This window comes from Biomphalaria glabrata, chromosome 6, assembly GCF_947242115.1.
Source record: "Biomphalaria glabrata chromosome 6, xgBioGlab47.1, whole genome shotgun sequence".
In the NCBI taxonomy this organism is placed as follows: domain Eukaryota; kingdom Metazoa; phylum Mollusca; class Gastropoda; family Planorbidae; genus Biomphalaria; species Biomphalaria glabrata.
The window spans coordinates 35,666,093-35,684,289 of record NC_074716.1 but is presented as its reverse complement, the minus strand read 5'-3'; the positions used below and the strand labels follow the sequence as shown (position 1 = coordinate 35,684,289).

General features: G+C 37.6%; 1 protein-coding gene across 2 annotated transcripts; it reads right to left on the bottom strand.

Annotated features, from left to right (window-relative positions):
• Positions 1 to 1,759: 1,759 nt before the first annotated feature.
• LOC106052392 (serine/threonine-protein phosphatase 6 regulatory ankyrin repeat subunit C-like) lies at positions 1,760 to 13,714 on the bottom strand. Of its 2 annotated transcripts, XM_013207760.2 has the most exons (4): positions 13,543 to 13,714; positions 13,386 to 13,443; positions 6,119 to 7,887; positions 1,760 to 5,913 (listed from the first exon to the last, which is right to left on the bottom strand). In XM_013207760.2, exons 3-4 carry the CDS (start codon positions 7,835 to 7,837, stop codon positions 5,641 to 5,643), a joined length of 1,992 nt encoding a protein of 663 aa, XP_013063214.2. In that variant the 5' UTR covers positions 7,838 to 7,887; positions 13,386 to 13,443; positions 13,543 to 13,714; the 3' UTR covers positions 1,760 to 5,640. The 2 variants fall into 2 exon arrangements, with proteins under 2 accessions (XP_013063214.2, XP_013063213.2); XM_013207759.2 differs by lacking the exons at positions 13,386 to 13,443; positions 13,543 to 13,714 and adding an exon at positions 13,250 to 13,379.
• Between the last annotated feature and the right edge of the window lie 4,483 nt (positions 13,715 to 18,197).

The window sequence follows — 18,197 nt, the reverse complement described above, 5'->3', positions numbered from 1 at the left end:
TATTCACAGAAAGCTGGCAATGGTCTTTGAACTGTCTGTATTTTTAGAGCCGTGCAAAAGAGCTTCAATCGCCGCCATCTAATCTTTCTTTCACGTGTGTGTCTAACGTGCAGTAAGAACCGTTCTAGTTTGCTATTTTTGATAACGTCACCGATAACCTATAGCCTAAGAATAAAATATACGAGCTTTTTAATTATATTCAAAATTAACGTCTATTAAAGAGTGCCTAATTTTCCGGTGCTTAATTTTCGCCTTGTCAAAAACTGCCTACTTATACGGTGCCTAACTTTCCGGGTGCCTAAATATCCAGTGCCTAAATTTACTAGATTCATTATTTAATTCGATTCTTTTTTTATATAGATCTATATCCTGATTCCATCTATAGATGTTAATTGTTTTCTAATTATTAGTAGGCCTACATTTATATCTAAATCTAGTCTGGGCTCTCTTTAGTCTGATTTAGATTGTGTCGATTGTGTAATAATGTCAAGACTCCGCGTTATAAAAATAGTCCATTTTTAAACAATGGCGTAGCAAGGGTGGGGGATGGGGGGTCCAAATTTGAAAAATCACCAGGCCTCCCAAATGAGTATCCTTAATTTGTTTTTACATTTAATATTACGCCATTATCTTTTGTCAAAATGCAGGGGCCCTTTAAAAGGCCAAGCCCCCAGAAATCCCTAGCTACGCAACTTCAACAAAAGCAAATTTCGTGTCAAAAATATTTTTTTAAAAATAAAAGTTCATTTACTATAATATAAATTAATAAATGGAAAATATATTTTATAATTAGCCATTGATACTATTCCCACTGTAACCTTAGATGCACATTTTTTTTGTAGGCTACCAATGAGCGAATCTATGAATGAAGCTTGAAGAAGTCTGTGACCTTTTTAAAAAAACTTACCTCACCCGAAGTTTTTCATTTAAAAGTGATGTATTTTTATGAAACATCTGCTTGCATAATTAATTTTAAAATTGAATGGTTCATTTTTGGAAAAGAAAAAAGTAGCCGTTACATCAGAACTTTGAAAGGTCTAAAATATCATGATGTCCTATTTGCATTTTCTTTTCTAGTTTTTGAGATCTAAACGGGACGGATGAACGGATAGACAGACCACACAAAACTAATAGCGGCTAGTCACCTTTCGGGGGCCGCTAAAAAAGCTCCTGAGGCTTAATGAGTGACATTTCCTTAATGAAATATATTTAGTTAGATTTCAAAATTATACTTCCTAAGTAGTTGGTAAGCCTACGGACTTCTTAGGCTTGGCTTTACCTTGTGTGCAAGTCGACGTCACGGTAAGAAATATAGGAGGTAAAACAGCTATCTACGTTTATGAGGGACCTAGAGGCAGAGTTTATGAAGAAGGCAAAATGAAACCACAGTAGAGTGCGATGGGGAAAATATGGATCATTTTCTGACGTGTATGTGAATAATTAAAATCTGAATGCTTCTAGTAAGCATGCAACAAAGTACTTTAACATGTGATGAACAGTCGGAAAGATCAAATAGCAAGGTACTTTTGCCTATCATACAGTTTTCCATAATCATAGTTCTCGATCAATTGACTGTACTTTGAAAATGTTTAAGAAACATATGACCAGATATCCCCATTAACAATAACCAAATCGTTTGTAATGGACAAAAGTCAAGAAGCAGGTTAGGGATGCCCAGTTTGTGAAACTGTTCACGGATCCTTCGAACCCACAAAAAAAGGGAAATTATTTCCACTGATGGTACGATTCTTTGTGCCACCGTTCGCGTGGAATCTTTTTTTTTTTTTTTTTTTTTAAATAAGCGAATTTGTCAATTTAGAATATAGCGGAATTTTTATTTATTGAAATACCTGGAGGTTATCTCTGAAGCCTTCGGTGGAGAGATTGCTTTAAATCCTAATTCTTATTTCTATAGAAGTGCCATACCATAATCAAAAGCTTCTTTTAAAACCCGTGTCGTGTGCTGCATTATGACTGCTTTTTGTTAGCACAACATTTCGGAATATTCCGTGGAGCATTCTGTTTATTGAGGGACAGAATGTCAGTGCTTTTGAAGTATCTCCCACCATTGACGAGTTGATTCAGAAATGCACGAAAGACATTGAAGTACGCATGCGCCTTACTACTATGAATGACGCGGGTTGGTTAGAAAAAAGAGATACAGTAGTGACAGTTGCACACATTGTACAGAGTATTTCAGAGAAGCAACTTACTCGATAGGGTTAACGCTCTCACGTGAATCGCACTGAAAGATGTTCTCTATTACAGAAAGTTTGCAAGTAATTCAATGATTGTGTCTACATTGGGATGTATTTGAATGATGTTTAATCTGTTATTGATCAAAAACAATCTGAGCATAGCCTTTTTTTTTCGCTGTACAATTGACATGTGTCCCACTCCCCAAATATCTGGTCACCATAGTAGTGGGCATTTATAAATTGTAGTAAAAATGTCAGACCACACAAAACTAGTAGTAGATTTTCCGTTTTTAAGGAATTTCTAAACAAAAGCATTATGGGCTACAGACAGCTGATGTGCCAGTTTGTGCTGTTTGTATAACGGCAATGCAAGGACTTTTTCTTTAAGGCTATTACTGATGAGCTCTAGAAGTGGGTGTGACATTCGATGTTCTTTCTCAGACTGTTTAACCATAGGAGGCAAAGAAGTGCACAGAAGAGTGCCTGGAGGCAAAGAAGTGCACGGAAGAGTGCCTGGAGGCAAAGAAGTGCACGGAAGAGTGCCTGGATGTACAAGAGTAGGGGGTGGGGTACATTGTGTCAATCCTTTAGAACTGTTCCAGCCAAATACAAATACTATACCATCAAGAGTTACTACGTTTTAAAATATGTTTAGTTGAGGTTAGTGCGTGATAATGCACAGTATTTACAATGCAGGGGATGCCAAAAAAAAAAAAAGAAAAGATAAAAATAAACACAAATATAACCGATCCTATACTCTTAAGCGAGCAATTCTTGTATGTATGTATGTATATATATATATATACTCGAGGTTGACCGTTCTATCGGTTTGAAAATGGCTCATTATCGAAAAATTAATTTTGGCTAGAATGTTTTATGAATGAAAATTTTCTATGTGACGTCAAAGGGAAAAAAAACTTGACACCGCTAACGTCACTACGCTCACAGCAGTACACTATGACATTTCTTCGCAAACAAGAACAAGTTTTAATGATTCAATTGGCGTAATTAAACGTATGCACGCCATCTTATTGTGGATTGATCTATTATGAAACTATGGAAGAAAAATAATGCAATTAAATTTGTTGTATGATTAGTTATTGTGTTTTAAAGGCTTTAAAAATTGTTTACACTTATATTGCGTACACCCGTAGGTAGCTTTTACTTTGTTATTATTTTGCTGGTTAATTATTGCAATGTGTTCCAGCTTCGAAGTCTACTGTCGCATACCAAATCATAGGAAATGGTCATAACACAGCTTATCTGCGCCTTACTTGCACACACTGAACACGATACCCAGGGCCAAACCTAACATTTGCGGGTCCATATGTTTTTTTTTTATTGCGCGTAGGATTGGCATTTACAATATTGATTGACACACAAAATGACAATTTTGTCTATTTTAAGGACATTTTTGAGTTTCATAAGATTTCTAGGAGATCCTTGAAAACAAAGAGACCACGGGAACCCTATTATAAGTTATAATGGTTTAATTTCATCATTTACACCTAGAATTAGCGCGGGGCTTATGAATGTTCGGGGCCCACTGCAGCCGCATAGGTTGCAGTGGCCTAAAACCGGCCCTGATGATATACAGCTCGTGGTCAAAGAAGTTTCATTACGCTGCCGCCTCTTTTGGTTTACCTATAAACTTCGGTAAAACGGAAGTCATGTTCCAGAAGTCACCCAATAAAACCTACTCAGTCCAAAGATCACAGCGCATAGACATCCCTTAACGTGGTAGACAACTTCAAATATCTGGGAAGCATAGTATCAAATGACGCATTGCTTTAAAAGGAGGTTGATATGTGATCAGGGATAGTCTTGCTTTTGAACGCCTCCAAGCGAGAGTGTGGCGAAATAAATCACTCCGCCTGCCTACAAAAATTAGTGTCTACCTAGCAGTAATTCTCTCAAGCCCTCTTTGTGGATGAGACAAGGGTACTTTAGAGAAAGCAACTAAGACTTCTTGAACGCCTTCACCAAAGATATTTGCACACCATCATTGATGTTCTTGTGAAATGTAATGAATGTAATGTACTACTCTAGACTGGACATGGAGACTTTTTAAAACTACAAAAAATGTGAAATTTTTTTAGAAAGTTGGATCAAGGCGTTGTTTTGTAAAGTAGTTAAAAGAAGTAAATTTTTTTTCAACCCTAACCTATGTAACATATAATTTAATTTCTAGATCTAAATCTAGTAATGGACCTCATTTATCAATCGTAAATAAACACATTTAGCCACGTCATAATATTGATAAAACAATGAAAAATACATATCACGTGACAGCCAATATGGATTACATAATTTGAATAGAAGATATACAGAATCACGTGGCTAAATGTTGTTTGTTAACGTTTGGTGAATGAGGTCCATTGAACATCAAAAATAAGATTACTCTCGTCTCATAATAATTATTTTGCAATTTTAGATACATAATCTAGAAAGATCTAGGTAATCAATCTATTTAAATGTGCATAAGATGATTAAAATCAACATGAATTATTTCGACATAGGATTTTTGAAACATTATCTCAATGGAAACAAACCGGAAATGGCTTTGTTTCATATATTTGCTGGAATATCCGAGAAATGATTTTGCATTATTTCTAAACTTTGAAAACTAAAGTTCAATACTTTTCTAAGACAAAAAAGATTGATTGGGGTGACTCCCCTTAGAGCCTGAAAAAAAGAGTTTACGTACATAAAAATCTATATATGTATAGGTCTGTGAATCGATCAATAGCGTATAAGGATTTATTTCCGGTTTCCAGTCTTGATATAATATATAAGTCTTTGGTAATGAACTTCTTATAGTCCGACAGTCACGCTGGGCAGGGCACTTATCCCGTATGGGACGAACATATGCTAAAGGCAATCTTTTTTTTAGTGAGCTGAAATGCAGTCGGCGTGACAGAGATGCCCCACAATAATGCTACTTAAGAATTGTATCGCGATGCTTTTAAGTCTCTAAGGAAAACTTGCACTATTTTACTTTGTTACAAGGTGCACGCTTTACCCTATTACGTAGAGGTTTTGTATCACTTGATGCTTCAAACTAAAGCCATAATGGATATACTTATTGCAATATTAAATGTCTCAACGTAACCATTTTAGAAGTTACACTGCAAAGACTTTAAGCGAAGCCAATAATAGCCCAATAGTTTTACACAAGAGATGAAAAGTAAAACGACACGACGTGAGCTGTGGTTTTTTAACACTGCTGGGGGGGGGGGGGACTTAAGTGACTTTCTATTCTAGTCGCCATGTACAATTACATTGAGAACTAACAGAACGAAAAAGCAACTCTTCAGATTGATAGTCTTTACCTGATCGTTCATTTTTATAATTACAACAATATTCCCAAAATGATTTCAGGTATATGTCTTTTTTTAACAAATTCTTCAAAGGAGCGAGGCTCGGTCACCTGGTACTACATTTAATGACACGTACAACTTTTAAGTTGTTCAACAAACTCTGTGGCATGAAACAACTGGGCAGAGTCTGTCGGTGTCCTATTGTAGTTGTTGACTAGTAATGGGTTACCACCGTGTTCTAATAATATTTGAACTATCCCAGCATGGTCAGCATCCGATCGAGTCAAAGTTGACTGTCCACCAGTCACGTGCCTTTTACAAACGTCTAAAGCTGCCAAAGCTTCGTGGTTAAATAATGCTGGTATTTCAATGTCCAACATTAGATACTCATTACCCTGAAATAAATCAACAAGGTTTTAAAATATTTTCAAAGTATGGATATAATAATATAATAGGCCTTAAATATAAGAGCCATTGTCCTAACCTCTTTCAACACACACACAGTCAAACAGATTGTCTTCTCTGCCTTCTTTCATTCTGAAGTCTAAACTTAATTTCTGAATGATAAACAACAACAACTAATACAAAGCAACGAATTACCTTTGACACTGCTAAATGTAAGGGAGTGTTCCCAAATCTGTCTGTTGAATTAACATCGATACCTCTGAGCAGCAATAGTTTCACGAAGGAGCACGCACCACTGGCTGCAGCCAAGTGTATCAACGGGTAACTGTCAGGATGGCTGTTGATTGATGCTTCATGTTTTATAAGTTCCTCGGCTGTCTCAAAATGTCCATATTTGACTGCAGTCTGTAAAGGTGTAAATCCAAGTTTGTTTTGTGAATTGATAAAATTACTAGTTGGCAAGAGATGAATGGCCGATGAAACGTTGTACTTGGATAGAAGATGATAAACATTGTCCCCATCATTGGTTAGATGAGTCAGCTGAATTGCTGGAGTTAGCTGGATTATTGAAGCAATCATTTCTATATTTTGTACTTCAATTGCTTTTTCTATCGGCAACTTTTCATTTATGGGGAAATCAGTTGACACACCATTAAGAAGTAATTTTTTTGCAGTTTCATTATCAAATTCAACTATACAAGTGTGTAATTTGCATAGCTGAAAAAAAAGGATATTGTGTCCTAGGCCTAGCGATAAAAACATTTTTAAATTATTTCCTATAGGAAGACTTCTGATTTTTGGAAGTATGTTCGATCCAGATAACAAATTGCGAATGATAATTTTCGATTGATGTTGAAGCGAACACGGACTCTGCAACCATATTAAGATATCTCTACTGAGGGTTGACCACATCGATAATGTTCTTGACCACATGCTATTATCATTTGTTACGAGTGGAGGTAGCTGGGCCTCACACAGTAACTGTAGTAGATGATTGAGAGGTAAGTTTATAGCAGTCGGAACTAAATGATACTTACACAAATAAAATAAGGGATTTATAGTAACCCCATTGCTAAGAGTCATGTCAATGTTCACTTTGCTTCCATAGTATACTAACTTTTCAGCCATTTTATATCTGGGCTCAGATTTCATGATACAGAGATGAAAAGGAGTGTGTCCAGATTTATCTTTCACATCTAAAAGACAGTCTTTTTCCACTAGAAAACAGAGTGATTCTAAACAGTCTCTGTCCACAGAATGATGAAGTGCAGACCAGCCGTTTTTATCTTGTTTATTAATATCACAGCCTGCATTGATGACCAGTTCACATATACTTAACATTGCGCTTAATTTTTTTTTACTGACATGTCTATTGTAATGTGTTGGTAAAGCATATATAAGAGCTGTGCGCATGTCTGGGCAGAGAGCATTGACATCACACCCGTGCTGTAATAATATCTGGACAACCTCAATGTTGACGAAAGAGCATGCGATCATGAGTGGGGTTCTTCCTAATTTATCTCTAACACTCAAGGAGGCACCCTGTTCAACCAATATCTCTGCGCAATGATATGTTCCATGCCAAGCTGAAACCCCGAGAGGGCTGAGACCTTGATTATTTACTGCGTCAATATCTGCTCCTTTGTTTAGAAGACTGCGTGAGAAATGTGTATGCCCACATTTGACAGCAATGTGTAGAGGGGACGATTCAAATTGGTTGGTAGCATTAGGGTTAAAAGACTCACAGCTAAGTATGCAGTCAGCACAATGGACATGGTTTAACTGTACTGCAGCAATAAACGCGGTGTCATGCCCGTATTTCACGTTGACATCAGCACCTTGAGCAATGAGGAGATTGACCAGGTGAATATCATTTGTTGAAATAGCCTGATGTAGCTGGGCTAGGAGAGACATGGCAAAGTGTTGCTCCTCTACTTGTCTATAGAAATCATCTTTATGTGTATCTGAAACAATAGAGAAACTACAGTTAGGGGTTAATAACGTCTTGTGTTTTATATTGCTACATTTATGCTGAAATGGTAGTATGCATTTATAATTAGGCTTGTCTTCGAGTCCGAAGATTAATGAGGAGTCTAGCAGTATTTCACGTGGCTGCGAGCTACATTATTTACCACAAATTGTCTGCCGGTGGTTGATTTACATTCTCTTTTCCCTGCCACGTCTGTCCTCGGCAGTGGATTTTCTTTTGGTCTCAAATGTGTATCCCGCGGCCTTTGTAAGTGATCTCCAGCTGTCTCGTTCCGAAGCCGAAGCTCTTTTCTATGTCAGTTTAAGCAAGTTGGCGCCTAAGCGTTTCCGTGGTGAACTTCTGTTACGCTGACCACCTTTTAGCTCAGTAAAATAGACTGCCTTTAGCATACGTTCATCTCCATACAGAATACATGCCTCATCCAGCGTAACTGTTGGACCATAACAAGTCCCTCTATACTGTCCATTCGGGTGTTCGCAAGAACATCGCTGTTTGTAGTGCAGTCTTGCCACCGTATGTCAAGTATGGAGTGCAAACATCTTTGGTGAAAGCGTTCAATAAGTCTTAATTGCTTTCTGTATGTCTCAAATCCATATAAAAAGGGTTGATTGATAGACACTGATTTTTTGTAGACAGGTGGAGCGATGTATTCCTCCAAACTCTCGAGCATTTAAAACACACAAAAGAATGAGAAAATAATTGTTTAGGAAGTTGACTATCAGACATCTCATTGTATAGGAAGTTGACTATTAGACATCTCATTGTGTAGGAAGTTGACTATCAGACATCTCATTGTGTAGGAAGTTGACTATTAGACATCTCATTGTGTAGGAAGTTGACTATTAGACATCTCATTGTGTAGGAAGTTGACTATTAGACATCTCATTGTGTAGGAAGTTGACTATCAGACATCTCATTGTGTAGGAAGTTGACTATCAGACATCTCATTGTGTAGGAAGTTGACTATTAGACATCTCATTGTGTAAGAAGTTGACTATTAGACATCTCATTGTGTAGGAAGTTGACTATCAGACATCTCATTGTGTAGGAAGTTGACTATCATACATCTCATTGTGTAGGAAGTTGACTATCAGACATCTCATTGTGTAGGAAGTTGATTATCATACATCTCATTGTGTAGGAAGTTGACTATCAGACATCTCATTGTGTAGGAAGTTGACTATTAGACATCTCATTGTGTAGGAAGTTGACTATTAGAGACATCTCATTGTGTAGGAAGTTGACTATTAGACATCTCATTGTGTAGGAAGTTGACTATCAGACATCTCATTGTGTAGGAAGTTGACTATCAGACATCTCATTGTGTAGGAAGTTGACTATCATACATCTCATTGTGTAGGAAGTTGACTATCAGACATCTCATTGTGTAGGAAGTTGACTATCAGACATCTCATTGTGTAGGAAGTTGATTATCATACATCTCATTGTGTAGGAAGTTGACTATCAGACATCTCATTGTGTAGGAAGTTGACTATTAGACATCTCATTGTGTAGGAAGTTGACTATTAGACATCTCATTGTGTAGGAAGTTGACTATTAGACATCTCATTGTGTAGGAAGTTGACTATCAGACATCTCATTGTGTAGGAAGTTGACTATTAGACATCTCATTGTGTAAGAAGTTGACTATTAGACATCTCATTGTGTAGGAAGTTGACTATCAGACATCTCATTGTGTAGGAAGTTGACTATCATACATCTCATTGTGTAGGAAGTTGACTATCATACATCTCATTGTGTAGGAAGTTGACTATCATACATCTCATTGTGTAGGAAGTTGATTATTAGACATCTCATTGTGTAGGAAGTTGACTATCAGACATCTCATTGTGTAGGAAGTTGACTATCAGACATCTCATTGTGTAGGAAGTTGACTATCAGACATCTCATTGTGTAGGAAGTTGACTATCAGACATCTCATTGTGTAGGAAGTTGACTATCAGACATCTCATTGTGTAGGAAGTTGATTATCATACATCTCATTGTGTAGGAAGTTGACTATCAGACATCTCATTGTGTAGGAAGTTGACTATTAGACATCTCATTGTGTAGGAAGTTGACTATTAGACATCTCATTGTGTAGGAAGTTGACTATTAGACATCTCATTGTGTAGGAAGTTGACTATCAGACATCTCATTGTGTAGGAAGTTGACTATCAGACATCTCATTGTGTAGGAAGTTGACTATCAGACATCTCATTGTGTAGGAAGTTGACTATCAGACATCTCATTGTGTAGGAAGTTGACTATCATACATCTCATTGTGTAGGAAGTTGACTATCATACATCTCATTGTGTAGGAAGTTGACTATCAGACATCTCATTGTTTAGGAAATTGACTATCAGACATGTCATTGTGTAGGAAGTTGACTATCATACATCTCATTGTGTAGGAAGTTGACTATCAGACATCTCATTGTTTAGGAAGTTGACTATAATACATCTCATTGTGTAGGAAGTTGACTATCATACTATCTGAAGAATGTAAAAGTGAGGGAAGATTTATAACTTTCTTAACTTTCAACTTATAAACAACAAGAAGACCAGCTCCTTTGACGCAGCAAAGAACTGTATGTCACTAGGTACATTCTATCGGTCTGCACAAAAGGCCAGAGTATTGACGCCCTGACACATTCAGTGAAGAAATTTACAGTAACAAAAGACACGAGTTTTTAGTTTCCTTTTTTTTAAAACAAAGCTTATATCAACTCACTATGTCTGCCTGTTTGTCTGGTACAAAGCTTATATCAACTCACTTTGTCTGCCTGTTTGTCTGGTACAAAGCTTACATCAACTCACTATGTCTGTTTATTTGTCTGGTACAAAGCTTACATCAACTCACTATGTCTGTTTATTTGTCTGGTACAAAGCTTACATCAACTCACTATGTCTGTTTATTTGTCTGGTACAAAGCTTACATCAACTCACTATGTCTGTTTATTTGTCTGGTACAAAGCTTACATCAACTCACTATGTCTGTTTATTTGTCTGGTACAAAGCTTACATCAACTCACTATGTCTGTTTATTTGTCTGGTACAAAGCTTACATCAACTCACTATGTCTGTTTATTTGTCTGGTACAAAGCTTACATCAACTCACTATGTCTGCCTGTTTGTCTGGTACAAAGCTTACATCAACTCACTATGTCTGTTTATTTGTCTGGTACAAAGCTTACATCAACTCACTATGTCTGTTTATTTGTCTGGAACCAAGCTTACATCAACTCACTATGTCTTTTTATTTGTCTGGTACAAAGCTTACATCAACTCACTATGTCTGTTTATTTGTCTGGTACAAAGCTTACATCAACACACTATGTCTGTTTATTTGTCTGGTACAAAGCTTACATCAACTCACTATGTCTGTTTATTTGTCTGGTACAAAGCTTACATCAACTCACTATGTCTGTTTATTTGTCTGGTACAAAGCTTATATCATCTCACTATGTCTGTTTATTTGTCTGGTACAAAGCTTACATCAACTCACTATGTCTGTTTATTTGTCTGGTACAAAGCTTACATCAACTCACTATGTCTGTTTATTTGTCTGGTACAAAGCTTACATCAACTCACTATGTCTGTTTATTTGTCTGGTACAAAGCTTACATCAACTCACTATGTCTGTTTATTTGTCTGGTACAAAGCTTATATCATCTCACTATGTCTGTTTATTTGTCTGGTACAAAGCTTACATCAACTCACTATGTCTGTTTATTTGTCTGGTACAAAGCTTACATCAACTCACTATGTCTGTTTATTTGTCTGGTACAAAGCTTATATCAACTCACTATGTCTGTTTATTTGTCTGGTACAAAGCTTATATCAACTCACTATGTCTGTTTATTTCTCTGGTACAAAGCTTACATCAACTCACTATGTCTGTTTATTTGTCTGGTACAAAGCTTATATCAACTCACTATGTCTGTTTATTTGTCTGGTACAAAGCTTATATCAACTCACTATGTCTCCCTGTTTGTCTGGTACAAAGCTTATATCAACTCACTATGTCTGCCTGTTTGTCTGGTACAAAGCTTATATCAACTCACTATGTCTGCCTGTTTGTCTGGTACAAAGCTTATATCAACTCACTATGTCTGCCTGTTTGTCTGGTACAAAGCTTATATCAACTCACTATGTCTGTTTATTTGTCTGGTACAAAGCTTATATCAACTCACTATGTCTGCCTGTTTGTCTGGTACAAAGCTTATATCAACTCACTATGTCTGCCTGTTTGTCTGGTACAAAGCTTATATCAACTCACTATGTCTGTTTATTTGTCTGGTACAAAGCTTATATCAACTCACTATGTCTGCCTGTTTGTCTGGTACAAAGCTTATATCAACTCACTATGTCTGCCTGTTTGTCTGGTACAAAGCTTATATCAACTCACTATGTCTGCCTGTGTGTCTGGTACAAAGCTTATATCAACTCACTATGTCTGCTTGTTTGTCTGGTACAAAGCTTATATCAACTCACTATGTCTGCCTGTTTGTCTGGTACAAAGCTTATATCAACTCACTATGTCTGCCTGCGTGTCTGGTACAAAGCTTATATCAACTCACTATGTCTCCCTGTTTGTCTGGTACAAAGCTTATATCAACTCACTATGTCTGCCTGCTTGTCTGGTACAAAGCTTATATCAACTTACTATGTCTGCTTGTTTGTCTGGTACAAGTTTTGTACACATTAGTTCTCCCACTTTCTAGTCTGGTATCAAGTTGAAACTTTGCACGATTATCCAATGTCTTTATCAAAACATATATCAATCCAAACATTAATTAGTGGAAATTAATAAGTTTTGTTTAATACGGTAAAAAGAAAAATAAATCTTACAATATTATGATATATTTTTGTAAAAGTGCCGTTCTTTCCTTTATATACGTTGTTTTTTTTGGAACATATATTTCTTTTATTTTGCTTGTTATATTGTTTTACTTATAGAATTGTGAGAGCCTAAAAGAGTCTTCCATAGGAAGATGAAGGATTTTTGTGAAATGTGTTTTTTTTCACTGTCAGACATCGTCAAACAATAGTTTTTTCGTTGGTGTAACACAAAAAGTGACATACTGTAGACTCTTAATGCAATTTTGTACAATCTTGGTTTGGACTAGAAGTCATTGTAACTAACCTGGCTTGGGTAATTAGTAAATAATTTGTATTTTTAAAAATCCTTCGTTAATACCTGTATATTTCACGTTGGTGTAGTCTCAACATATGTACATGTAAAAACATATGTAAAAACGACACCAAAACGTTCAAAAGGCTTATTTCAAGGTTTAAAAGGGACGGGTGTAGCTAGTAGCTGCTATAATTACCTTCCATCGTCCTAGCCTAATAGCTTCCCCATGAATTCCAGTATACGGACCTACACAAAAAGCAGACACACACAGCTACAACAGTGAGCTGCATAGACATGATAGAAACCGTAGCGAACTTCATTCTGATACTTACTTGGCTGGCTTTAAGAGAGGATTGAATGACGTTTACTTCAAAGACTTCACCGCTCAATCTTAAAAAAAAAAACAACACAAACATGAGTAATAAGCACAACCTTTTGATTTGTTAACGTGTAATATAACACGATGATTTTGCTTAACACACAACTAACCTAGATTTTCCAGACTGGTATAGGCCAGCCATGCACAACGTGCACTGAAAACTCAATCAGCTGTGTCTGACATGACCTACTTAACTTGACACACGTGCTCTCCTGGGTTGCTCAATAACACAAGCCTTTTGAGCAGAGGACATGCTATTTTATACATACACATCTGTTTGATGGAGCTCTGCAAATGTGTTTACCAACAGAGTTAGAGTTTAGCGCACATATTTTTGTACAAAATTGGTACAGGTACAAATACAAATAATTGGTATATTGAATTGATACGTACGGTGCTTTTAAAAAACAACAACAACCAGGGGCGGGCTGGCTATATGGGCATTCGGGCAAATACCCACCGCGGTGGGCCGGTACCCAATCGGGCCGTAAGGCCACCGAAAGGGCTGCATGCTGCAATGAATGCCAGTCATTTTTTATTTTTTTTTAGAATTATGATATTCTAAAATTGAGCATCGTGGATAAAACGCATCTTTTACACTTTTAATTCTAATACTAATCTAAAGCATTGCATATCCGTATATAGTGCTTCTAGAAGACGTCAATTCAAAACTTATCTAAACGATTAACAAGAAACTTAAGCCTTGATTTCTAACAGAGATCGACGTTAGCGTGAATATATTCGGATGAATCTATAAAGGAACTAACAACAATGTTCCTAGTCCTAGATAACATGTCCAGTCACATACGAGTTCTCGCATGATCTCGAGTTGGCCTCGCTACGAAGTCCTTCACAAATCACAGTTATGATATAGTCTCTTGAACAGTGTAGAACAATGTGTTTATTAGAATCAAAATGCAAAAGAATCGAGAAAAGGAGCAGAAAAAAAGCAAGATAAAAAGCAACTATTGAAGGAGTCCTGTGCAAAAAAAAATAAAATTTAGTAAATTTTTTTTCTCGCTAGCACTAGAGATGTTAAATGTTTGTTAAATGTTTTACATGTTTCGGATGTTCCTTCAGAGTTGAAAATAGTTTACTTCCTAGTCCAAACCTCTCGCAGGACGACGGAGGATGGGAGCGGGCAGGGTTTGAACCCGGGACCATCGATAAATCCAAACGACAGTCCAGCGCGCAAACCGCACGACTAGGCAACCATCCTTATTCCCCAACCTTATGATGAAAGCATTTATGAATGAACAGGCTCAACGCTATAAGACAACAAAGATATAGACCTTAGGCCTTAGTCGAAATTTAAAGAGGCTTTGCTAAAATATGACACAACAATGTTGACAGAATTTGTTTTCTGAACGTACGGATATTAAATAACTTTCAAACTTGCAGACTTTATTTTTCTATTGTGTGAATAGCCAGCTCTAAGATGCAAACTAGGTTTTCAAGTTATTAAGAAAGCAGTCAGTATATGACCTTGTGAAGTAAAGTTCCCCTTTCAAACTTTGGGATCTATAAGGCATAGGACGTTAAAGTCATCAGTTTCTTGGCCAATGTGTAACAAGCAGGATGTCATGTGGCGAGCACAACGACCAACCGCATTTACTTTCCCCTACTAAAGTCAAGTACTTGTTAGAGATGGATGGACTCACGAGCGCCCTAAAAATCCCAGTCGTCACCGAGATTCGAACCCTGGACCCCAGGTTCGGAAGCTCTTAACCACTCAGCCACCTCGCCCCGTGACCTTCTGAGATGGGCAGTTAAATACTGGAGGATGAAGAGTTGTAACTTGAAGTCAATATGTCTGAGAAACTGATGCGGAGTGAAACTAGATGTTCGTTGATGGAGGATCTTCAGATGAATAAATGTGCTTGTCCAGTTAAAGTACATGTATATGTGAATGTATACGGTAGTAGGAATTTGTTCACATTAAGAGATCCCAATTTCAAGTGTTATACTTTATTCATTTAGTAATAGCTCTTCTCTAATAGTTTCAAAATTATCTAATAAAGTATTCATATAGCTAACTAATTTCGATACATTATTAAACTTTACACTATGGGAGACGAACGTATGCCAAAGGCAGTCTTTTTTTGTGTGAGCTAAAAGGTGATCGACGTAACTGAGGCGCCCCACGGAAACACTTCAAAGACCAGCTTAGGCGCCAACTTGCCTTAGCTGACATAGAAGAGAGCACCTGATTACACGTGGCCTCAGAACGAGACAGCTGGAGGTCACCCACAAACACCGCGTGATACCAAAACAAAATAAAATCCTCTGCCGAGGACAGAAAATCTAAATCGACAATGGTGTGACGATACGAAACTTGCATACAAAAGTTCATTTGAGATTTTCGCAGCAAACTTTACCAATTATTTTCTTGTCCACCCAAAACTAAATTCTTCTAGGATTTATCTCCCCTCACCAAGACAAAGGTACTGTTTCTCACGGGACGAAACTCGACGTAAAACATAAACTATCTTTTCTAGGGCTAAGTTTTAATTATTGACCGCTGGACGGGTGACCAACGACACAATAGACTCTGCAACCGCGCTACACACAGCAGCTGAATACCTATTCACACTTCTCCCCCCCCCGGTAGGATACGCGCCGCCCTTGGAATAGTATTGTACGGGCTGGACAGTGACTTATTCGTCCTGGACACTATGTTCCCGCCACACCAAATAGCTAAACTCCTTCCGCCTACGCTGTCTAAGGAGTATCCATACCAGACACAGAAATCTTAAAGCTGTCCAACATGTACAGTATCAATGCGACAGTAATAAGGTGCCAACTTCGATGGGCGGGACATGTAGTTCGCATGCCAGACAAACGCCTTCCCAAACGACTTCTGTACCGGGAGTTGTGTGCAGGTAAGCGCTCCCAGGGAGACCAATACAAGCGCTATAAAGACACTCTCAAGAGCTCCTTCAAGGAATGCGATATCGACATTCACGGCTGGGAAGCTCTAGCTCTCGATCACCCCTCATAGCTTGAAGCTGTGAGTCTCGGAGTCTCAGGATTTGAAGCAAGAAGAGTGGCCAGGGCGAAAGAGGGCCGAAGAAACAAAAAGCTGAGAGAAGAAGCAGGCCTATCTGCAACTGACCTAACCCACCCATGCCACGTATGCAGCCGGCTTTTTAAAGCGAGGATAGGACTTTACAGCCATCTTCGAGTCCATAGGAAATGAGAAATGTGCTCATCTTCGACCAAGAAGGAGGAGCTATATGTTTGGGGCAAAATATTTAGGTCACAGCTGGGGCTGAGCAGGAAATACTTCATTCCTCACTAATTCTCGGACTCGAAGACAAGCCTTATTATGATTTTGAGGATATGTATAATTTAATTGGATGACCATCATATGGCATACAATTTGTGGGCCGGATCGTATAGAAATGCCCGTGCCGATTTTGACGCCCAGTCTTCCCCTGTTAACCACCCACCTCGTCTAAAACTATTTACTATTCCATATCTTATTATTTGTTTAACGTATTAAAAAATAAGAAAAATAAAAAAAACTGCTTTACGAATCTGAAGAACTTTGACTTTGATTCGAAGAGAGATTACTCTTAGTCAGAAATGAGGGATAGACAACGAGACTAACATTTCAAGAATACATTTGTTCAAAAAGACAATACCTCTATTAGCAAGTCTTGCAATAGAATAAACTATTTACAAAATGATAACAAAATTATCCTAGATCTAATTTTTTATCTATTTTTATCTGTATTTTAATTGGTAAAACTATCTAGGCTAGTGCTGAGCGCATGCATGGTTCCCGCCAGCTCTTTAATGTTAGAGTTAGTTTAGTTGAGTCATGACCTGGCTCTATAAATAGAAAAGGTACGGTCAGTTCTTTCTTTTTCCGGTGTTGACCGTTGGTCAGTGTAACCATGTATTGAGTTAGTTATTTAATTGTAGTGTCAATTTCAGCTGGGACCGCCTGTAAGTTGGAAAATGTTTTTATTTTTATTTCTTTAGTTTGTATTTGTATTAGTTAGTGGCATCACTGGCTAGTTAATTAGCCATGATTACCTCTGATGGAACCCGAAGCTCCATTAATCTGGATAGCGTCACCGAGCTATCCCTAATAATCCCCTTGTTGCTTTTCTATACTATGTCTATTTGTTAATGTTTCTAAAGTTATTTCCATTAATATTGTTGTAACCCCGCTCCCGCGCTACACTAATGGTGCGCATCTGAGCACTACTGAACACGACTAGTGAAAGACATATAGAGACAGGAAGAAGGACTGTTGTGAGCCGGCTAAAAATCATGGGAGTCTGAACAGTCTGGTGCTGAGTGCTGTCCTGTGTGATACTAGGAAACTGTGTGGGAGACCTGGGGCGACACTGGGAAGTGTGTCGGTGGTCTGTTCTGTGTTCTGGTATGAAGTAGGACTCTTAGAACTTAGACATATTACTCCCTGCCTTAGAGAGTTACATAGCAGAAGTCCAAGTCTAACTAGTTACTTTTACTATTTGTTGATGCTTATACTAGTTATACTAAATAAATACATCAGTTACTCTTGTCAACCTGTCTTTCATTGAGTGCCTGCCTTAGAGAGTTACAACAATTGGTGTCAGAAGTGGGATTTAGGCAGCTCAACAAAAGGATAAGAATGACAACGCTTAAGAAGTTAGATGAACTTAGCTGTAAACAGTTAAAAGAGGAGCTCCGTGACAGGGAGCTGAGGATCTTCTTTGACAAAAAAAAATGAGAGTCAGTCTTTGGCAGGCCCTTGTTGATGAAGGGG

Excerpts from the sequence above, each read along its gene's own strand:
- LOC106052392 (XM_013207759.2), bottom strand. Across the intron at positions 5,914-6,118 it reads TACATTTAGCAGTGTCAAAG|GGTAATGAGTATCTAATGTT; the intron begins GTAATTCGTTGC and ends GATTTATTTCAG.